The 24,044-nt window shown below is 35.3% G+C and overlaps 1 protein-coding gene across 2 annotated transcripts in view; it reads right to left on the bottom strand.

Annotated features, from left to right (window-relative positions):
* The window catches only part of CUBN (cubilin), a 290,819-nt gene that overhangs the window by 196,749 nt on the left and 70,026 nt on the right, over window positions 1–24,044 (bottom strand). For both annotated transcript variants that reach the window (XM_021675689.2, XM_021675690.2), the window contains 5 exons: window positions 14,052–14,244; window positions 12,565–12,725; window positions 11,683–11,864; window positions 10,562–10,718; window positions 7,690–7,877 (listed from right to left, as the gene is read on the bottom strand). In XM_021675689.2, the coding sequence (XP_021531364.2) occupies window positions 7,690–7,877; window positions 10,562–10,718; window positions 11,683–11,864; window positions 12,565–12,725; window positions 14,052–14,244 (881 nt within the window). The remainder of the gene's footprint in view (window positions 1–7,689; window positions 7,878–10,561; window positions 10,719–11,682; window positions 11,865–12,564; window positions 12,726–14,051; window positions 14,245–24,044) is intronic.

The raw sequence follows: 24,044 nt of genomic DNA, 5'->3' as shown, positions 1-24,044 counted from the left end.
TTCATCATGACAAGGAAAACTGATGATAAAATAGTCACATGTCCATAGCCTAGGTATCTAAAATATAGCCTACTGATTGGATGCATGGATAAGTGAATGAAGAATGCATATTTAGAATAGTGACAGCCTGAGGAAGTCAAACTCAAAACAAAAAAACAAACCCTGCTTAATTGTGTTTAATCTGGCATATCCCAGACTTAGTAGAATATAGGTCTCTATCTGTGAAACATCTATCAACATTTGTGGCACAGACAGTTATGTGGCTTCCCCAAATTGACTTCCCCTTCCTCTGGCTTCATGGAGTACCACATGGAAGCCAGGAACACCTGGATTTGCCTCTCATGCGATTAGAAACAACCCTGTGTTGCAGTAAGCGCTGAGAATTTATGAGTTCTCCATAACAGCTAGCATTACTTTAAGTACTGAAAATAGTCCGTGTGCCTGATGTTTCCCCGTCGTGGTATATGGAAAATGATTTTCAGGCTATACACATAGCAGTATGGATGTGACACTGAAAGATTCAGGGATACTGGTGATGTTTTTTTATCCATTCTTCCACTTGGAATATAAACATCTGGGGTGAACAGGATGACATCAGCAAAGATTTGGCAAGAGATGAAATGCATGTTATAACGACTGGAGGGAAATGCATTTGACAGAAGTCCCCCACACAATCATGAGGCCTTGAAAGGGAGTTTAGTGGAAAAGCAGAAGGAATAAAAAGGAAGAAAATAAGTTAACGGAAGATGATAGTGGCCAAGGTGCCCAACGAGGAAAATGGGGAGAAAGCTTAGAGTCAGAATACAAAAACAGCAAAGTGACTGACATTTTTAATATAATGAGGTAAATCAACAGTATGACAAGGTCTTCGTGAGACATAACTCAGCCAGAGCAATGGAAAAGTAAGTCCTCATTGAAAAGTAACATTTAAGAGCAGACAAAAAGGTACGTTAAGAAGATGCCTATTAAGATACTTTTCACTTCCCAGGAGAGATATCTGAAGTGAGGATAAAACAGGCTCTCTCGGTGGAAGTGGGCTCTAAACAGCGGTCTCAAGTTTGGAGTAGGGGCTTGTGCAAGATTCGCTCTCGGAGAAGCCTCAAGGATTTGACTAAGTCTGCAGTGAGGTCTAGGTATACGTTTTTCTAATAAGATCCCCAGATGATTCTGTAATGCAGCCAGACTTGGTAGCCAGTTATAAGGACTTTATCCTCCCATATCAGCTTCTTCTCAGTAGAGGCTGAAATCTTTCGCAAAGGAAATCTATCGACACTAATGTACCAAAAGAGATATACAGGGGTGGCAACCAGGAGACCATTTCAACCATCTGGATACCTATGAGATGTCTTGTTCCCAAAAAAGTGTAGCATTTGTTGAATTCTTTATATGCTCTCCTCATATAAAGGAGATCATGAAGAGAAGCACAACTCTGGACTAATTCTGACAGCAAAGAAGTGGTTGTGAATATGGAAGTGACCAAAACACTAGGAGACAGTGATTGACTTGCCTTAACTTGGAGCCTGTGATGGCTGACCACTTAACAGGACTAAGATTTTTTGATTTAAACTTCAAAACAAAATATAAACCTATGGATTAAAAATAAATAAACAAACGAAAAAGTTGAAAAGGAAAGAAAGTTCTAGGAAATTGACAAATTCTGAAAAACTAAATTCTCACTACACAATCAGGTATAATTTTGGGGGAGGCAATAAAAGGAGAAGCCTCTAAAGAAATCAATCTAAGCAGAAACCCAAGGGGCTACATGGGAACTTTCTGATCATTTTATGGGTACACATACAAACTAGCTAAACTTTGGGAAATGGCACAGAAAAATATCCGTTGTGGACCTTAGGGAAAAAAAATAACAATTTTTAAAGCTGTGACTAGGGCAAAAGAAAGACGGAAGCATGGACAAGATTGATGTTTTCAGGAGAGAGTGTAAAATAAATGAAGAGGAGGTAGAAATATGCCTAGTTTGATTCTGAAACCGAATGAAGAGATGTGGAATTCCAGTTTAGAAGATAAAAAGAGTCAACTCCTCTCACTGAGCTTTTCCAGGCTTAAGGGAATTACATTCCACAGCACTGAAAGGTACAGTCATTATAGAACTAATTTTGTAATCTTGGTGGAATTCGTGGGTGTTTAATTCATAGTTAATGTTTTCGATGCTGCCCTAAAAACAGAGTGAGATCATGTCCTTTGCAAGAAAATGGATGGAGCTGGAGGCCATTTTCCTTAGCAGACTAATGCAGGCAACAGAAAACCAAGTGCCACATGTTCTCACTTACATGTGGGAATTAAGTGATGAGAACACATGGACACATGGTGGGGAAACAACATGCATGGGGGCTTCCTGAGGGTGGAGGGTGGGAGGAGGGAGAGGATCTGAAAAAATAACTAATGAGTACTAGGCTTAATACCTTGGTGATGAAATGATCTGTACAACAAACCCCTGTGACATGTTTGCCTATATAATAAATAAGTTCAGGGTATGTGTACTACTATCAGGGCAAACCAAGGAGCTACATGGGAACTTTCTGACCATTTTATGGGTACACATACAAACTAGCTAAACTTTGGGAAATAGCACAGAAAAATATCTGTTGGACATTAGAAAAAAATGACTATTTTTAAAGCTGTGACTAGGGCAAAAGACAGATGGAAACATGGAAGGGATTAATGCTGTCAGAAGAGAGTGTAACATAAATGAAGAGGAGGTAGAAACATACCTATAATATTAATACTACTACTATCCTGATAGTAGTAGGCACACTTAAAAGTTAAATTTAAAAAAAATGTTTTAGCATTCCAGCAGAACCTATACCCCTGCTCAAGGGTTCTGCTTCTGCCCAGGACATCATCTGTGAACATCACTGGCTGGAGGGCCTGGCTGCAGTGCTCTAAGGGGTACCGTCCACAGGTAGGCTAGACCCATGCCTTTGCTGTTGAGCTCAAACACATGAGCTGCCTGTGCTGGGAATTTGTCACCAGGGGAAAGTCTGGTTGTACGCAGGTGCTGGATAAATGATCCTACAGGGTCAAAGCTGGGGTGGCCATGTTGCTGAAGCTGAAATTCTGAGGTTGCTGAAACTCACAGGAAGCCTTTGGGGAGATAGATGAAAACGGATGGGAATAGTTCGGGAGCAGCAGCAGAGCCTTCAGGAAGTGGGAGTGGAGAGCTCGCCTCGCTGCTGTGGCTTCCCACCTTCTCCCGGCTTCTCAGCCTCTCCTCCGTGTCGGGAGGTCTCAGCCTTCTTAGAGTAACCAGCCTGTCACATGTGCCTGTCCTCTTCATGTGGCTCAGACTGTGATTCGTTGCCGCAATGAAGAGTGCGGGCCCAGACAAAGAGAACCAGCAGTGCTGCCAGGGCTGAAGGGAAAACAGTCCAGCTTCCAAGATGGGGGAAGATTCAGTCTAAAATCTCATAGATCAGTAAGATTGACAGGAATTTTTAGAAAAATTCTAAATGAGACACTAAAAATAATCTGTCCACATGAAGCAAAGAAAGAGGTGATAATAAATGATAATACATGAGGCCTGCTTATCTATGGACTCACGCAAAACACTGATTTCTCTTCGCGAGAGTGTCAATAGAATGGTAGACTTGAGGGCTATGGGAACACTCTCCCATGATCCCTGTGGGGGTGACTGGAAGTTGTGAGAGTGCCCCTGGTGTGTGTGGTGTGATGGCTGAGAGCATCGGCACGGAGTCACAGTGCCTGGTACATAGCCTGCCTTGACACCTACAATCTTTCTGAATATGGACAACCTATATCTGCGTCATTTTCTCACCTATCAAATGGGGATAATATTTCTTATAATACAGGGTTGCTGTGAGAATTACCTGGCAAAGAATACATGCTGAATAAATGTTAGCTTTATTACTTAGTAGTTTGAATAGTGCTATCCCAAAAGCACTTAATAATAGATCAATTTTAACCAAAAGAACCTATCGTTTAAGAGTTTTTGAAATAGATGCAATCTTGTTTGACATTTTTATGAATTATTTTTGAAGAAGTACTGGGTCAGGCCAATGAGTCTATATGCAAATAAATAATGCTCTGAAAAGCAATGAATGAAGATTTAGGGAGGTCATGATGTGATGGGATTCTCAGATAAAACCATATCTAACTTATTAGGAATAACATCTCTGTTTAGATTTTTTTAAAATTATATACGTGAAGGCTATAAAGTCATAATAATGTAAAAGTGACATGAAGATTACACATCTTGATATAGGTCAATATTATGACTTGGCTACCATAAACCCCATTTAACTTCATCCTACATCACCAGAACTATAATGAACTGGATAATGTAGTTCCAGCCTACTTGGGCCAAGCCAGGTTTAGTTGAACTGCTGCATCTAATTCTGGGGCCACACTTATAGAGGTACTAAAATACAAGAGAACGTGCAAAGGAGTATGTCCCACACATGTGAACTAGATGAGGACCAGTTAGGGAAATGAAGGATGATGACTGGAGAAAAGAGGCCATCACTTACTCTGGTTTGTTCCACAGAGCCTCAGAATTTAGGGACCTAGACTTCAGTCTACACTCACTCTCTCCTCTTCGTGCCTCTTTACACTGCCTGGCTCCTGCTCTCACCACCCTACAAACACTGATCTGGCCAGAGTCACACTGATCTCCAAGGGACCCTTCTGGACCACGACGTCTCTCGATGGCTCCTCCCTTGGCTTCCATAACACAATCACCACTTAGTGTTCCTGCTTCCTCTTCTCACTACACACATGCTCCCTGTTGATTTAACAAATGCCCTGGGCTTCCCAAACATCTCTGTGTTGATTTCTCCCAAATCCATCTTTTCCATTTCTACATTCAATCACTTGTTTAAAATCTCTTCTACATGGAAACCCAGACTCAAAATAAGAATGGAAGACTGAAATCAAGTTGTAAAATACAGCCACTCCCAAATCCTTCATTTCCATTTCTATTTGTTAGAAACCTCCTCTTCTGCATGGAGACTTAGACTCAAAATAAAAATGGAAGACTGAAATCAAGTTGTAAAATACAGCCAGGACTCTTCAGGTTGATTCCCCACCTTTGCATGGGCAAATAGTCTTACTCCTTTAAGCAAATGGTCCCTTCTCCCACGGCATATTTTATTTCCAGATCTGAAACATTTTGTTTTGCTCAGAGGGTGAAATAACAAAGGATGGATTTGGTTTCCAATGGGATCTTTACCAACCCGTACCTCTCATCAAGGCGGGATAGTGTCTGACCAGCACCTAATTAAGTCCTCTTATAGTTTCCATTTTATTAATTCAGAATAACTAAATTCTGGCTCCAGTAACAGTCACTTAATTGGGATTTGGGGAAGTCAGCTGAAAAAGCCCTTTAACTAGAAGAAGCTATTAAAATAATGGAAGCTAGATTTCTGTGTTTGTGAGTTTTCTCTACTTAAATGGTTGTTTGTGCTGTTAAAATTTCCATCATAGACCAGCTATTGCAGCTATTGCTCTGGTCTGGCCTCTTGGCTCACAGAAATGGAAAACAATCTCCTCCCTCTGGCAACAGTGCCATTCTTTGGAAGGCCTTTCTGAACTTCTGGTTCTCATTTTGTATTTTTGCTCTTTCACCATCAGGGTTGCACAAGAGAAATGGCATGACCACAACATGACAGACACATCATCCATAAGGGGCTCTAATGAGCTATTCTGCAGTTGTCAGAACAAGCATTTTTTAATTTGAGTTTTTAAATACCTTTTTGTTACCATTCAATCCTCAAATGAGTCCACAGAAGTGGAGTCCAGGTCCTGGAAATGTTTCATCTAATTTCCTCCCCATTCTTTCTGCCAAAGCCTTCTTTAAAGCCCAATTCAAAAGCATCCTTCTCTCTGTAGCTTCTCCATTACACTTTATGAAATCATGATTATGGTGTCAGGCATACTGTTGTACATGCAACGTTCGGCAAGGTCATGAGTTCTATTTTGGTTTGTGTTCAAAGTTGTAGCATTGTACTCTTTGGTATGAGGTCTTACGAAAAAGCCAGTTTGGAATTCAATCTTTCTCATTAATTAGTAGTTATCATTAGACTGATACTAAAATATGGCTGTGACATCCAGTTCAACTGGAATTTACTGAACTCCTGTCATGTCCCACCTGTATAATAAGTGCCTGGGTTACAAAGTTAGTAGGAGACGGCACAGACCTTCAAGAAGCCCACAGTCCAGAAGGGAATCAGCATAGTCCCAACTGGTAAAAATAGGTATGACCAACTGCTTTGTTCATGGTATAAAAAAAGGGCTTTGAAAGCAACTTTTCTGCTTTTTCTAAAATACGAACAAGGTTTCACCACATGAAGAAAAAGATGCCTACTCTAGGTAAATGAAAGGAGACCAGCCTAGTACCATTAAGCTTGTGAAGACCAGTTGAACTCTAGATGAAGGAAGGTAGACTTTAAAACCATTGCCAAGTATGTGCTTATAAGTTTGTTTTATGTTGTGGCATATTTTCTTAGAATACTGTTAAACAAAACTTTCTAATGGGTAAACACTATGGCTATTTCTATAATACTGTACTTAATAAATCAAATTTTTTTGCAAAAAAATTATCTCTGAAAAACAAGGGAATCTCCTTATAGTCAGGACCTCTTCGAGTCTCTCAAAGTACAGAATGCTGTTTTTACTCTTGGTTTTCATAAAAAGTGCTATTTGGAATATATGTTAATCTCAAACAACCTCCACCAATGCTAGTTTTCCTACAGAACTTGTAAAAACACAATTAAGAGCATTTTACAAGAATAACATAATTTTTTTCCCCGGAAACATGACCCCAGAGTTGCATGCAATGGATGTTGGAAGTCTTTGTAAGTAAGACTTCTAAAAATCACTGACCACCTTAAAAGGAACTACCTTAATTAAGTCACTATGCTATAGGTAGGTGGGAAGGTAGGAAAAAAAGGTCCTGTTATCAGAGCAAGTACTTACCACTTAAAAAAGGATATCAGTGAAAACATTATATATGGATTTTTAAAAGTTTATATATTAACAATATGGACAGAAATAAAGGTAACGTGTTAGATGACTCAAAAAGTGATTTTACTGTTGATGAAAAGTAGATGCCAAAATAACTTTTCAATCTATAGCCCTAAAAGTTACATATGCAAGTTATCAAAAAAAAGCTGTTTAAAATAAAATTTCTTATTGCAGAAATAGCAGATTACCTTATATTCAAGGTTGCCTAATATTTAAGCAACATTTATTGCCTAAAATTGCATACAGAGAGTTGAATAAATGTTACTGGTGGCCATCATTATTTAAAAATAAAAACAAGAATAAAAATCATGATACCTCATACTAGGTAAATTGCATCTTAAATAAATCGAAGATACCCAAACATTTTCTGATCTTTTATACACAGAGAACAAACATAAAAATAATCAACAAAAATGGAGGCTATTACTCTCCTTCCATTTAAGTTAAGTAATACGAGGTCAATCAGTCCAGAAGTTACATTGAAACCTAAAAATAAACATAGTTCTCTGTATTGACAATTTAATACATTAAATATGAAATATACCTGTTCAAATACAATGGGTGTTTGGTATGTTATAGATGTGTGGGGCAGAGTTAGGGATTTGATTCTAAAAAGCGTAATGGATTCTAACTTGACTTGTCTACCTTGATCAGAAAATGCAGTGATCAACTGAGCTTTATAATACATACCTCTAAATAATCTGTGGAGCAGTTTATGTGATATTCCACATCGAATGCTAAAAATGTATAGTTCACGGTATTGCCTGTTGTTGCACGGATGGTCCAGTTGCAACGCTGATTTTCAGAATAAGGATTTGGATACCCTATACTCTCCAAGATGCCGTAGGTTTGATTGACTATTACCACATTCTCACATGCTGGGGGGAAAGAAAACATGAATATTAAGAACAACTATTATATACATCATAACTGCTACAGATTATTTTCCTTTAAAAATGTAGATAAAAAATTGTATATGTATGTATTTATATATGTGTGTGTGTGTGTGTATGTAAACACACACATATATACAAGGGATATTGTGTATTCAGACAATAATTTTGTGACTTTTAATTCTATTTTCAGATAACTGCATAAAATTATGGATAAATTTTGATTCTGTGGGGAAAGACAATTGTGTAAAATTAGGAATACACATATGATGTGTATATATGTGTGTGTATGTACACACATACACATAAATTTGGTGCAGTATTTTTATAGTGAAAGGATTTCCATTTAGAAGAAATGTGAAATAATACTTAAGTGAATTCATAATAAAGTGTCATGAAAATTAAGTAGCCATGTTAAAATAGGCACCAAATTCCCTTGAATTGGTGGAGAGCAGAGTAACTTGGCTCTATTCAGGAATCAGTCTGATTTGTTTGTTAGAGAATCGCATTCAACATTCTGTGCTGCTGTTTGTCTAATGTTAACATTTGGAAAGGACAGAAATTCTGACCTTTAAATTCAACAGTTTAAAAACCCCAAATCCTATGTGAATGCTAAAAATGAGTAACAACATGGCTTAGTTGAACATTCAAAAGTCTGTGTGAAATTCACAATAAAGGCTCTGTTCTTCCTCTTGTTAGTCATCAGGAAGTACCGAGAGAGTATAAAGGATTTAATGAAGAAATGAAAATCTTAAATTTTAAAAAAAGTCTTCAATCCAATGGTGGCATTTTCTTGAGCTGAGTTTTCAACAAAACCACACCAGATGCCTCTAGGTATGTCTAATCCTGGGTGCCCAGTTCAGCCATCCCTAATGACTTAAACAAGGAATACAGTATCTCTAGGACGTGCAATAAAAGAGAATGGGAAACAAACATTATATGTAAACAGTTGTCTCTGAAAGTGTGGTTTATAGATGTATTTCTACTACAGCACTGCTTTCTGAAGGTGGATAGGACACCTCTTTATAACTTTGGTTTAAAAAATTGTATATTTTTGGGTCTTCAAAATATTCCTTTGTTGCAACAGGGTGAATACTTAAACCCACTCTGTTTGAAAATCTTTAGGTCACTGTTTTCTCCATCAAGGATTTGTAAAGAGTAATTGTATTGCTTTAGAGGTCTGTGAGAAGTTGCACCTATTAGACAGAGAGGTATCATGCGCCTCGATGACTAGGGGCAACACAGGGCCCAGGAAAATCCATTCCAGTAAACCACATGGGCTGCTTTCACCGCTCAGATTTTACACTATTTGCAAATCTCCAATTTCCCATGACAAAGTTTATAGATAATCTCACTAGTTTGCTCTGATTTTGCCTCTTATGTGCACTAGTTTACACTTTCAGGGTTCTGAAATTATGAGAGAAAAATAAAATATCTCAGGAATAATAATAATAATAATAATAATAATAAAGGAACTCTTAAATAATCTGATTATAACCAAGAAACAGATTAGCACAGCAGTAATAAATTAGAGAAATAATTACATAGTCAAACAGACATATCTCTGATAGAACTTGGGAAAGCTTTTATATACTAGTGATACATTTCTGAAGAACAAATGTATCAAATCCAAAACTCAGCATTCAAAACTAGGATTCAGCCTAGTCCCCAAATGTGGGGATTCACATTTTGAATGTGAATCTTAAAATTCATACACAATCAAGGTTAAATGTTATTACTCTTTCAATTAATTCAAGGGATATGTATTCAGACAATTTTGTGACTTTTAACTCCATTTTCACATAATTGCATACAATTATGGATAAATTTTGATTCTGTGGGGAAAGATAATTGTGTAAAATTATGAACAAATTTTGATTCAGTAGAATTATATTTCCAAAACCAAGACTTTACTTTGATAAAGTAAAAGTCTTTATTAAATAACAAATTCAAGAAAATATTGTTTTCTTGAACGTCCATTTTGGAACCAACTTCAAAAAGCATTTAATTCTAGAGCCAGAAGACAGATTTAGAGACCATCTAATTTAATCTCCTTTTTTGAAAGAAGAAACCGTGGGGGCACAGAGAAGAAAAGTGACCTCAAGGGTTGGAGCCAAGACAAACACCAGGCCCCTTGACATTTTGCTCAATGTTCATTTAATTCTACCGTGTTAGTATATGGGAAAAGTAGATTTAAAATGGCATTTCTGCAATGGCCAGATTTTTCTACTGTAAAGAACATGCATATTCCATGTATGACTCACATGGACCACAGTTTCCCCTAAAAATTTAAGGTATCTTTTAAGGTAGAGACTAGTGTGATAGAACACCATGTACATTGGAATAATATAATGTACACTGCAAGATTGCAATGTGTGATGCAAATGAAATACTATTAGTCATTACTCTGTTACACTGAACGTTAGCTGAATTGCAACTCTCTCTGCATAGTAAATACTATTCTAAGTTTCTATAGTTTGCCAGATGTTTTAGTTACATGAGATTAAAAATAACGCATAAGTATTTCTCCCTCAAATGGAGTTAAATTTTTCACAAAAGAAACGAAGATGAAGTTCAGTGGCTCACACCAATGCGTTTCACTTATTTCAGTTTGTTTCAAGAGTCTGAAGGCCCACTCTAGGTACTGAACAACTGGTACACCCACTTACTCTGTCGGTATTCAGCCTCGAAGCCACGTCCTTGCTGACCTTCATCTGTCCTCAGTTTTAAAAACATGCTGTCTCCACTTGAATGAATAATAGGTGGTTTCTCATCTCCACAAAGCTGAGTTAGCAGATGAGAGCTGCTACTTGGGCCATCATATACCTTTAAGAAAACATTTTGAATGTTAGACAGTTGAGACTATAAACATTATATAAAGGACTGTAATCCAGAAGAAGTGAAGAAGAAAAAATATAATTATTTATTATATAGATAGTATATTACAAATAAATATATATAATTACATATGAATACATAAAAATATTATAAAAATATTAATTAGATATATTGATAATATATATTTATACATACAAGTATACATTTATTATTTATATATTAAATAAATATATCTTTATATATAATAAATATATATAGATATTTTTTGTTATATATATGACATAAGAATACCCATGAAATAAAATAACTTTACAAATTATATTTAGGTATTTATAAATTCAGGCCATAAACTCCGGCAATTAAGCTGCAGATAAATACAGCAGTAGAAAGCGTGTGAACCTATGTTGAAGGCTGAAGACTGAAAGTTCAATGCCTATCGTAATGCCACAGCTGATTGTCAGTTGTCCTCCTTGTTTTTGATTCCATAGTTTATGATTTATGACACTTTAATACAGTTTTATTTAGATTTTTTAATAAATGAACAATGGTGAGCTGCTGTACTGTAAAAAGTCCTAGTTGCATGACTCAAATTATCTTCTCTAATTCACCAAAACTGTCTTCTAAATTGTGATTTTTCAATGCATATGTGGAAATTACATAAATGATTATAATAAATCCCATAACCCCTTTCAGGAGGTTTTCACCATATCTTAATAGTCTATAGTCAATATATTTCAAAGACTTAGAGTATCTAGCCATTCAGTAATATATATTGTACTTCGAAGATGGTCATTTTCACCAAATTTCTTTTATGTTTTTATTTTGTTTGAATTTTTACATGAATGTTCTGTTTAGATGCTCCCCTTTCCTGATTCTCAAAAATAAAAATAAGTGCACTGTGTGTTGAGTGAGGTGGGAGCAGGGAATGATACAGTGGAAACATTATACATACAGCCAGGTAATCTAAAGCACAGTTTGGATGATGCTCCAAGTGAAAGTCTTTGAATTCCACTTCAAATGGGCTGCCGTGGCTAGATTTCAACCACCAGTAGCATTCAGAGCTGTGGTAATAGGGCATCGGGTAATTGGGAGATATGAATGTGCCGCTTGAAGTGGTGAGATTGCCCCCACAACCTACAGGAGAAAGAAATGGAATGACACACACCCTTTTCCTTCTGGGGAAATTGATTTTTTTTTTTTTTTGTCTGTATCAAACTGGTGCCACTCTACTATCTTTTAAATCAAGTGCACAGCAAAATGGCATCACGAGAGAGTAGTTAGCATACAGACCCAATTTCCAATTTCTTTATTTTTTCTTTTTTTTTTTTGAGACGGAGTCTCACTGGGTCACCCAGGGCTGGAGTGCAACCTCTGCCTCCCAGATTCAAGCAATTCTCCTGCCTCAGCCTCCCCAGTAGCTGAGATTACAGGCACCCGCCACCATGTCTGGCTAATTTTTGTATTTTTAGCAGAGACGGGGTTTCACCATGTTGGCCAAGCTGTTCTGGAACTCCTGACCTCAGGTGATCCACATGCCTCAGCCTCCCAAAGTGTTTGGGAGTACAGGCGTGAGCCACAGCACCCTGCCTCAATTTTCATTAATGCAATTTCCTTATTATAACTAGGATAGCCAGCTTGATAAAAAGAAACTAGAACTTTCTCCCTTTGTCCATTAAAAAGAAATGGCTGCTGCTAATTAAAAAATATTTGCAATATTGAAGTTTAAATACAGCTGGGGAAAAACGAACAAATGATGGACAGAGTATGACAATCCCAGAATCAAGATATCAATCAGATTGGCTTCTCCAATAAAAGACAGCTCTTTGCTATTTACCTGTTGATGATCCATCCCAGTAAGCTGAGAATCCAGACCTTGTGTCTATTTGGTCACTCTTAAATTTTAACCATAGTTTGTTACTATGAGAGATGATTGTTGGAGGTAGATTTGAGCCATGGAATATTCCAAGGGATGGTGAAGTTTCATAGCCTCCATCTCTGGCAGAATACAGAAATTAACATTTATTGGGTTACTGAGAATATTACTGTATTAACATTTAACATAATTTGAACTTTGGGACTGCAAACATTAGCAGTTCATCAGATGAAGCACTTCTCTCAAACACTACACTTACCCTACAAAACACAATTTTAAGTGTTAAATTTTATTAAATGGTATTTGAATAACTTAATAAAGAATAACTATCATTCATGGTTGGCATAGTATTTTACATAACCAATTGCAAACTAAGAGAATGTGTTTAATCTTCACCGTCTCAAATAAAGCCTCTGGCAAATGTATCAGAGAAAACAGGATAAACTATACTTATTAAAAATATAAACATATCTCTTTATTTTACTGAGAATCTTTAAATGTTTTCCTCCTGCTTTGGAAATTTTTGAAATTCAATACATCATATTTGACATGTTTAGCAAAATTCTGGAAATAATTTTTTTCCTAAAGACTTTTGGGGTCTGAAATCTAGTTTATTATCATTTTTGTTGTTTCAAACAACAAAAAAAGGGATTTATTCAACAACAAAGTCCAGTGAGTAACTGCTGTAAATTAAGAAAATTAATGTCATTTTAGCATGATAGAGTCCAATAATGATTTGTTATTTTAATACTTTATTTTGTATTTTAGAATAAGATTTATTACAAAACATAAGATTCCAGATTTAAAATCCCAAATAAAAAATTTGATATAGATGCCAACCGGAATGATTAGCCTAATTTAGCTCAAAGTAGTGATATAGAGAGACAGCAGAGATAGTAACATATAAGTTAACTTACTTTTACTGCAAATATAACTTTTTAAATACATTCCTTCAAAGTGACAATAAGAAAAGAATAATGCCTTGTACTGAAATTCACAAGTCTAGACTTTCATTATCTGAACACAAAAACTTTGTGAAAACTTTAAGATGGTTATCCAGTCATCATTTAATAATATAATTAGATTAAATGAACAACAAACAGCCTAAAATTTAAATTGATTTTACATAATCAAGATAGGTATTCTACAGTAGCAAGTTATGTCATTTCAGAATAGCAGCACATCTGTTTCTTTGCCCAAATAAAATCTGGAGTTTATTTTCAAGTATTTCCAATAAACAAATCACTTCGAAATAACCACTGAATCTTACACAATTTCTGTATTTCTCCTAAGTCAGGCTCCAAACGACAAACTCTATTTCTTGCAGGAAAGTACACAGCAGGGAGCTTTACAGAGAATTTCCATATTTTTCCTTAATCTTCCAAAGAAATATTATTCATGAGAATAAATAATAAAAAGATTATAATGAAATAAATAAAAATGCTTACCTGATTTCCAGAAAATCTGTATAAATGTTTTCACCAATGGCTTCTTCCAAGGAGAAGTTTGTGAAGTGCATTGCAATCTGTTGGCCACTTCTCACTGTGATCCTATATATGCATTCCCAGTTGCTGGGGTAATTATTGGGGAAGTTTGGAGACATTAATGTCCCAGATTCATCTGTGTAGTCTTGTAAACATGCTGTGAACAGAAAGATATCACAAGAGAAAAGACAGAAAATATTGTTACATTTATAATACATCCACTTATATGTATTTCATTAATTTGTGCCTATAATTTATTTTCAATATGCTCTTCTGGAACGTGCAAATAAAGATTTCATTTTGAAACAAAGTTTTTGTAACCTTAAAGACAAAATAATTACCAAGAGAAAATCTAAGCTATGGAATGGAAATTGTTACATATATCTTGAGTAAACAATCTTTTAAGTCTTGGAAGCATTACTTTTTTCTAATCCATGCAAATTACCATAAACATTAAAAATTAGGATCCACTGCAGAAATCACAGAGAGGGCCTAGAGATAATTCAGTCTTGTCTTTTTATAAGCTTGCTTTAAAGTGGTTTTTACCAAAGCATGTATTTATGAGCAATGACAAAGTAGGTACCTCTACCATAGGTGGGGCCCAGGCTCAAGGATCAGAGAGATCTTGAATAAAAACCCTCTCAAACACTGACAGGCTCTGCAACCTTGGGCAAGTTACTGTACTTCTCTAAGCCTTAGTTCTCACATCTCTCAGATGAAGGGGTTGCTACTTTTGAGTGTAGGTTTAAGAGACACGGGAGTGTAAATTAGTTCAACCATGTGGAAGACAGTGTAGTGATTCCTCAAGGATCTAGAACTAGAAATACGATTTGACCCAGCAATCCCATTACTGGGTATATACCCAAAGAATTATAAATCATTCCATTATAAAGACACATGCACATATATGTTTATTGTGGCACTGTTCACAGTAGCAAAGACTTGGAACCAACCCAAATGCCCATTGATGATAGACTGGATAAAGAAAATGTACATATACACCATGGAATACTATACAGCCATAAAAAAGGATGAGTTCATGTTCTTTGCAGGGACATAGATGAATCTGGAAGTGATCATTCTCAGCAAACTGACACAAGAACAGAAAACTAAACACCACATGTTCTCCCTCATAAGTGGGTGTTGAACAATGAGAACACATGGACACAGGGAGGGGAACATCACACACTGGGGTCTGTAGGGGATTGGGGGACTAGGAGAGGGATAGCAGGGGGTTGGGGGAATGGGGAGGGATAACATTAGGAGAAATATCTAATGTACATTATGGGGAAATGGATGCAGCAAACCACCACGGCCCGTGTATACCTATGTAACAAACATGTATGTTCTGCACATGTACCCCCAGAGCTTAAAGTATAATAAATACATTTAAAAAAAAAAAAAGAGTTAAAGATAATGCATTAAAAGGGCTTGGCCCACGATATGCACTCAGTAAATGGTGGTTATTTAAGTTAAAAGGACGACATTAGATCATTTAAAAAACATTTAGTATAATACCTGGATAATTTTAAGTCCTAAATAAATATCTTCTTTAAAAACTCTTCTAGTTTAATAGTTTTAACTTTACCTATTCAGACGACTTTATACTTGCTAGCCACCCACTCAATCTCCTATGCCCTTCAAATCTGAGACATTTTACAAAGAAAATCTGGTTTGAGTGCTTTGGTTTTGGTTTTTGTTTTTGAGACAGAGTCTTGCTCTGTCACCAAGGCTGCAGTGCAGTGGCTGAATCTTGGCTCACTGCCACCTCTGCCTCCTAGGTTCAAGTGATTCTCCTGTCTCAGCCTCCCAAGTGACTGAGACTACAAGCATGCACCACCATGTCCAGCAAATAAATGCATTTTTAAATGTATTTCCAACTGCATCCAGCCATACTTAAATCTAGGGCACAGGAGCAGAAAGAGGTCTCCTACCAAAAGGTTTCAGATACAATAAACTATTGTGTTTTATTGTAAGTTAAAACAAAATGAGGATGTTTATGTATGCTGTTTCCCTAGTTGCTGCTATATAATCATACTCAGAAAAGAAGAATCACTGGTATTGAAAACATAAAGATGCATAGAACATCTGTGTATAGCTCTCAAAGTAATGAGCATTCACCAGATACTTGGTTTTACTGTATTTTAAACAGCAAGCCATCAAGGCTTTACTTTATTGAAGGAATTCACAATGACATTTAACACCAAAGATTACATTTAACTCCAGAAGTATAGAAAAGTATGCTTTTCTGTAATCTGCCAAAATATTTCCACAAGTGGAAAGGAAGGCAGGCAGGCAGAGAGGAAGGGAGTAAGAGAGACAGAAGGGCGACAACAGGAAAGGTAGAAAAGAAGGATACAGAGAGCAGGGAGGAGTATAGCAGTGGTCTATTAATATTTCAAACTGGTAATGAAAATTACCAAGCTAAAAAAATGGACATCAAATGAAAGCAATGACCCAGTATCCCTGAGTTGACAGAATAGACAGACTCATTGACCCACACAGAGAGAGCTTTAGCCAGTAAATCAAATATTTAGAGCAAATTATCTGTTCATGTCACTTGTTCTTAAAGAGATAATGCTCCTTGCTTACTCTCTATACTCCCAGAGGGGAAATACAGTTGGCTCGCATATCTCTAATGCAACTTGTCTGTGGGAGAATGTTAAGTATAATGGGGTTCTCAGGTGGTGGAATGAATTAACGACATTTGGGGCAATAATGAGTAGTGTTCCTTTACCTTGCTTATATGCAAGTGATTATTCTCGCACAATTGGTGGGAGTCTGTTAATCTTTACTGAAATTTTGATTTGCTCACCAAGTTCCTTTTCTGTTGCTGGCACAAAAGTAAATTACAGTTCCTGATGTGTTCAAAGGTTCTTTACACCATTCACTTTGTCTGAAATGCTTTACCCTTTACCTAACAACACCCCCAAAAACCCCTGCTAATACACGATTTAACATATACGCTCTTATCCATCATTTAAGCTGAAATCTTTCCCAACAAAGCAGAATTAATTTAACTCGCATAATAAAATTTTATGCAAATAGCAATTTGAGCCCAAAGCATATTTTGTAATTGTTTTTATGTGAGTATATTTACCTTACTAAACCTTGGGATGTGAACAAGATCTTATTAACCACTGTTTACTATCACTATAGTACCTGGCCCAGATGAGGTCCCAGTAAGTAGCTGTTAAAATTATATTACATAATGTGTTGAAAAGGAAGGGGACTTGCTACATGCATGTAAGTTCCTCCCATGCTCCCTACTCCATTCAGCTCTTCTCTTTCAAGCTACCCCTCTACCCAATCCTACGACTCCCTCTATTTTCATTTTTCCTCTCTCTCCTTCAATATACTCTATCCTGGTTGGCAGAAGTTCTTTAAATTTTACTGCTTCCAGCTATAAGAAGCAACTGTACTAAACCAGCTCCCCTCCTTAAGAACTGTTACAACTGAACAAAATATTAGACAATCTGCAGTGCAAGATTGGGATTCCTGACAGAAAGGAAATGCATGATGTATGACTCTTTATTTCTTTGGCTTTCTACCTGGGCAGAATTTCCTGACCACAGAAGAAAGCTGAAGCCCAGGTAGTGAATGACAGTCCTACTGAGCTGATGATGCAAAGATTAGGGTTGCCAACGCAGCTGGAACCATAAAGAAATTCTCCAGAGAGGAAGAAGTATATATAGAGGAAAGTAAGGAATCTGAGTAGGACTCCTCATGGATTCTTAGCTAAGCGTGAGCTGAAAATACATAAGGCGAGACTTCAAAAACCATGCCAGACAGGAGCTGCTACTAGGTTGGAAGCAAAACAAGATCATAAAGGTCAAGGCAAATCTGAGAGACTTTAGAGTTCTCTCCCATCCCCAAATAGGCATATCTCCTTAACACCTCAGGCATCCAAGTGAGACACCTAAAAGGCCATATCTTACAAGTGAAGACCCTGGACAAGAGTAGGCCTCTCTAGAACTTCCCTACCAAAGGATAAGTCTTAACAAGACCTGCAAGAATCATAGAAGTTAGAGGTTGAGACCTACCAAGTTAGAGGGAATCAGGAACCAGGTACTTTCACAAATATTCTTTAGCAACTAAAAATACAAACTTCATAGATACAAAGTAATCAGCTACATATCAAACTAGCTTCAGAAAAAGATCAGAGAATACAGAGTGTCTATGACACATAATTTACCCACATGATATGGTACACCCATATCATATCATGTCCCAACCTATCATGTCTACTATAAAACCCAAAATTACCACACGTTTTTAAAAATGAGAAAATATGAATCAAGACAAGAAAAAAAAGTGATCAATAGTCAAGAAAAATGTGGTCATAGTCAAGAAAAAAAGTGATCTTGTGATTCAAAGATGATCCAGGTGTTAGATTTAAAAGACAAAGACTTTAAAGCAGCTATTAAAAATATATTCAAAGACTAAAGAAAAAGCCTTAAAAAGTAAGCAGATAAGAAATTTTGGCCAAAAAAGGGAGGAAATTATTAAAAGGAATCATGGAAATTATATAACTTATAATTACGCTAATTGAAATTAAAACTTCATGATGAGTTTAATAGTAAACTGTAGGTAGAAGAAATAAAAGGTCAGTAAACTTTAATATGTATGAATAGACCTAATTTAATCCAAAGAACAAAGAGAAAAGAACTGCAGGAAAATGAACAGATATTCAAAAACCGAGGAAAAACAACAAATAGGTTAACACACATACAATTAGAGAACAAGAAGGAGAAGCGAATAAAAGTGGGTCAAAAAAGAGAAGGATATAATGGCGAAAATTCTCTTAAATTTTATGAAAAATATCTAGTAAGATATAGGAGTTCAGTCAATACTAAACAGGAGAAACAAAAGAAAACTACACTTGGACACATCAAAGTGAATCTTTTAGAAAAGAGTAACAAGGGAAACACAGGAGCCAGAGGGGTAAAAATAAACACATCACATACAGGGACATTATGATATGGATGACAGCTGGCTTCTAATCAGAAACAATGGAGGCAAGAAGAAAATGGAATACATTTTTAAAATGTTGAGATGGAGAAAAAAAGATTTAAATATCCAGCAAAACTACTTTTTTAAAAAATGAGAGTGTAACATTTTTAGATAAACAGAAGCTGAGATCATTTGTCATTAGAAGACTTGTGCTGTATGAAATAATAACATCCATCAGGCCAGAGGAAAATGATACAAGCAGAAAATATCTCCAAGAAGGAATGAAGAACCCTGGAAATGATAAATAATTGTATAAATATAAATGCTAGGCTTTCTTTTCATTACCTCCTTAAAAGAGAATTAGTGATTAAAAGCAAAAATAATATTAAGGTGAATTTATAACATAGAGAGAAGTAAAAGATAGAACTCAAACAGCACACAGAAGGACAGGTAGATGGAATTACACTAATATGAGATTATTACATTTGTGAAGTATAAAGGGGAATGTGTGTAATATGAAGAATGAGGTATGAATTAGAAGGTATGAAATGTAAAGCAGCTGATTATTAACTCTAAGAAAATTTGCATATAAGTTAAGGAGTATATTTTTAGCTCTAGAGCAAAAATACAAAAAAAAAAGTATCATTAAAAAGACAACGAAGGAAATAGAATAAAATACTAAAAATATTCTGTAAACCAAAGTGAAGACAGAATAATGGCAACATAAAAAGAGACAAGCAGAACACAACTACCATAATGGTATGTGAAATTCAACCATATCAATAATTACATTAGTTGTAAATAGTCTAAATACTTCAGCTAAAACACAGAAAAAGCAGGACCCAATTATATGCTTTTTACTATACATGCACATTATATATAATGACACCATTATATATAATGATAAAATTATGCTATAAGTAAAAGAATGAAAAAAGATATACCATATGAACAGCAAATATAAGAAAGCTGATATCATGAAAATAATATCAAACAAAAGTGACTTCAAGAAGGAGAGTATTATTAGATTTATAGAAAGACATTTCATAATGACAAAGGGGATGATTTATCAGTAAAACATAATAATCCTCAATGTGCATGCACGAAATAATAGTTTCAAAATACATGAAGGAAAATGAAAAGGCAAAAATTAAAGAAAAAAATAAAACCATGATTAGAGTTGAAGATTTTAACACCTTTCTATCTGTCTTGAAAACAAAACAGAAAAAAGTAAACAAGGATATAGAAAATCTGACCAACACTATCAACTGACTTAAGCTAATTGGCAGAGAGCACTACACTTAGTAACTGCAAACAACACAGTTTTTCAAATGTACATGAAATGTTTCGCAGCATAGACCACATGCGGGGCTATACCACAATTCTCCATAAATTTTAAACAATTGAAAACTTAGTATGTTATGTAACCACAATAAAACTCAAATTATAAATTAATAAGACATCTTGAAAACCTGCACATATTTGAAAATTAAATAATACATTTGCAAGTAATCCGCAGAAGAAAGAAGAAATCACAAGATAATTGAAAAATATTTTGAACTGAAAGTTAATGAAAATAAAACATATTAAAATTTTGGAGGTGAAGTGAAATAGTGCTTAAAGGCTATATCTATATCTATCTGTAGCTAATTTTTATCTAAAGAAATAGAAAAAAATCAAACTAAGGCAATAATTAAAAGACAATAAATAGTATAAGAACAGAAATCAATTAAATGGAAAATGCAATAGCAGTAGAGAAAATAAACAATGTCAAAAATTGGCTATTTGAGAAAATTATTAAAATTGATAGAATTCTACCAAAACTGATCAAAGAAAAAAGAGAAAAAAACACAAATTACCATTTATAGAAATGAAGATGGGATGTCACTATGGAATCTTCAGACATCAAAATAATAGAAAGACATCATTATGAAAAACTGTGCAAATAAATTTGACAACATACACAAAATAGATGAATTCTTTCAAAATGCCCATAATTGACTCAAAAGGAAATAGAAAGCTTCAATTGTCTCTATTAATTGAAGAAATTAAGTTTGAAATAATACCTACCTCCAAAGAAAACTACAGGCTCAAATAATTTCACTGGTGAAACTGGATCAAACAATTAAGAAGTTGTTTATATTCCACAAACTCAGAAAATAGAGAAGATATTTCCTAATTTATAAGACCAATATTACTCCTATACCAAACCAGACAAAGAAGTTTTAAAAATCACAGTTCAGTGTGTCTCACAAACATTGATGCAAAAATCCATAATAAACTTTTAGCATAGCAATTTTGAATATACATAAAATTATAATACATCAGAACCAGGTGGGGTTCTGATGTATTATTCAAAATTTGTTTGACAGTAAAAAACTAAATTAATATAATTTACCACCTAAACGGGATAAAAAAGAAAAGAATTGAGAGATATCAAAAGATGCAAAAAAATCATTTGGAAAAGTTCGACACCCATTCAGAATAAAAACTAAGCAAGTATGCACAGAAGGGAACTCCACAAACTGATAAATGGCACCTATGAAAAATCCAAAGCTAACATCACACTTAAGTGGTAAAGGACTAAATGTTTTCATGTCAAGATTAAGAAAAAGGTCAATATGCCAACCTCACCCTTTCTGTTCAAGACTGCACAGAAAATTCTAGCCATCACAGTAATACACATACACAGAGAAATGAGAGAGAGAGAGAGAGAGAAGGGAAAAAATAAAACTTATTTAACTTATTCACAGTTAGTGTCATCTATGTAGTATATACTAAAGAATTTATTTAAGTTATTCAAACTAATAACTGAGTTTAACAAGATTGCAGAATACAAGACATATATACAAAAATCAATTTATGTTGCATACATCAGCCAAACAACTAGAAAGTAAAATTTTAAAATAGCATATACTACTTTATAATATGGCATATAATTTTATACCAGAATAAAAACATGAAACAGTTGATAACAAGTTTAATAATAATATGCACAAACTGTATACTGCAAACTTTATTGCTGAAGGATATGAAGGAAGATCTGAATAAACGGAGAGGTAAAACACGTTTGTGACTGGAAGACTGAATTTAAGATGACCTTTATCCCCAAATTGGTCTGTAATTTCAACACAATCTCAATCAAATTCTCAAGTGTTTTACATAATTGAAAAGCTGATTCTAAAATGAATATAGAAATACAAAAAATCTAGGCTAGCCCAAACAATTTTGAAAAAGAAGTATAAATCTAAAGGTTTTACACTTTCAGATTTTAATATACAATATAAAATTATGTAATATTAAGTAATATGTCCTATTATTATAAGGGCAAATATGTACATCAATCTGATGAAAAAGAGATTCCAGAAGCAGACCCACACATGAACACAGGCAGGTGATTTTCAACAAAAATGCAAAGGCAATTCAGTAGGGGTGTGGGTGAAGGAGAATGTTTTCAACAATGAAATACCATTTACTAAACAAACTTGGATACAGACTCACACCATATAGAAAAACTAATTCAAAATGGATCATAGAATAAATATAAAATCTCAAACTATACAACTTCTAGAAGGATGCAAGGGGGAGATCTTGACAACTTTGATAGTCAAATATTTCTTAGACAAGACACAAAATGCACTAACCATAAAAGGGATAAAAAGACATAACGAACTTCCGTTCTTCTAAAGATACCATAAGGAAAAGAAAAGTTTAGCCTGGGAGAAAATACTTGCAATACATTTAGCTGACAAAGGACATGGTTTGTATGCAGAATATATAACATATGACTTATTAATAAGAAACAAACGAAAATGAGAACTGTGGTTTTAATGAACACCTCACAAAAGAAAATACATGAATTGTCAAAAAGCATGTGAAAAGGACTCAGCACTATTAGTAATCAGGGAAATGCAAAATAAAACCTACTACTACGCAACTACCAGAAGCTAAACATGAAAAGATTGCCAATATTAAGGATTGGGAAAGATGTGGGAAAAAATCGTTGCAAGGCCAGTGAGCCACCATAGTGGGACTCTACCTAGGAAGGTTTTGAGCTTTGCCCAGGAAAGAATTCAAGGGTGAGCTGGTGGTAGAAAAAATCAGCTTCATTGAGGTAGCTGTGTTCCAGTTCCATGACAGCTCCTGCAGAGCAGGGCTACCCCATAGGCAATGTGTTGAGAGTAGGATCTTGGGGAAGTTTTGCTGTCATATTTATAGCCACATGCAAATTAAGGGATGAGTTATTCAGAAATTTCTAGAAAAAGGATGGTAACTTCTGGGTGTTATCATGGCAAAGGCAAACTGTCATGGTGCTGTTGGGCATGTCTTATGGAGAGGTGCTTCTGTTTCTGCCCTGTTATAGCCAGTCTTCCATCTGGTCTGGTGTTAAGCCCCAACTCCTGTTTCAGAATTGTCATTATGTAAACGGTATAACCACTTTGAAAAAAAAGTTTGGCACTTTCTTATAAAGTTAAACATATCTTTACCATATGAGTCCCAGAAATTCTACTCCTAGGTATTTACTCAAAAGAATGAATAAGTCCACAAAAAACTTGCATGTCAATGTTCATGGTAGCTTTCTTGGAAACAGCTAAAAACTGGGAAAAGCCCAACTATCTAACAATTGGTGAACAGATAATCAGATTATGATATATTCATGCAATGGAAGGCTAGTCAGCAATAGAAAGAAAAGAACAGATAAATACAGCAACATGAAAAAAATTCCGGACACATTATGCTAAATGAAAGATGTCAGAAAGAAAAGAGTACATACTATGCATTCCTGTTCATAGCTGCCTTTTGCACAGTTAAAATATTCTGTATTGGTAGAAACCAGGTCTGCGGTTGCTGACATAGAGGAAGTTGAGGAAACTAAACAAAGGAACCTTCTGGAGTGACAGAAGTATTCTACAGCTTGAATGGAGAGGTGGCTAAATGGGTGTACACAATTCTGAAAATTATAGATAAATTTACTGAAATTACAGGAAAGAAAATCCATATTAT

This window comes from Aotus nancymaae, unplaced genomic scaffold (genome assembly GCF_030222135.1).
Source record: "Aotus nancymaae isolate 86718 unplaced genomic scaffold, 86718_ANA_hifiasm-v0.15.2.pri h1tg000077l, whole genome shotgun sequence".
NCBI lineage: Eukaryota > Metazoa > Chordata > Mammalia > Primates > Aotidae > Aotus > Aotus nancymaae.
Note: the sequence above shows the minus strand (reverse complement) of the source record. Positions and strands in the feature narration are given on the sequence as shown.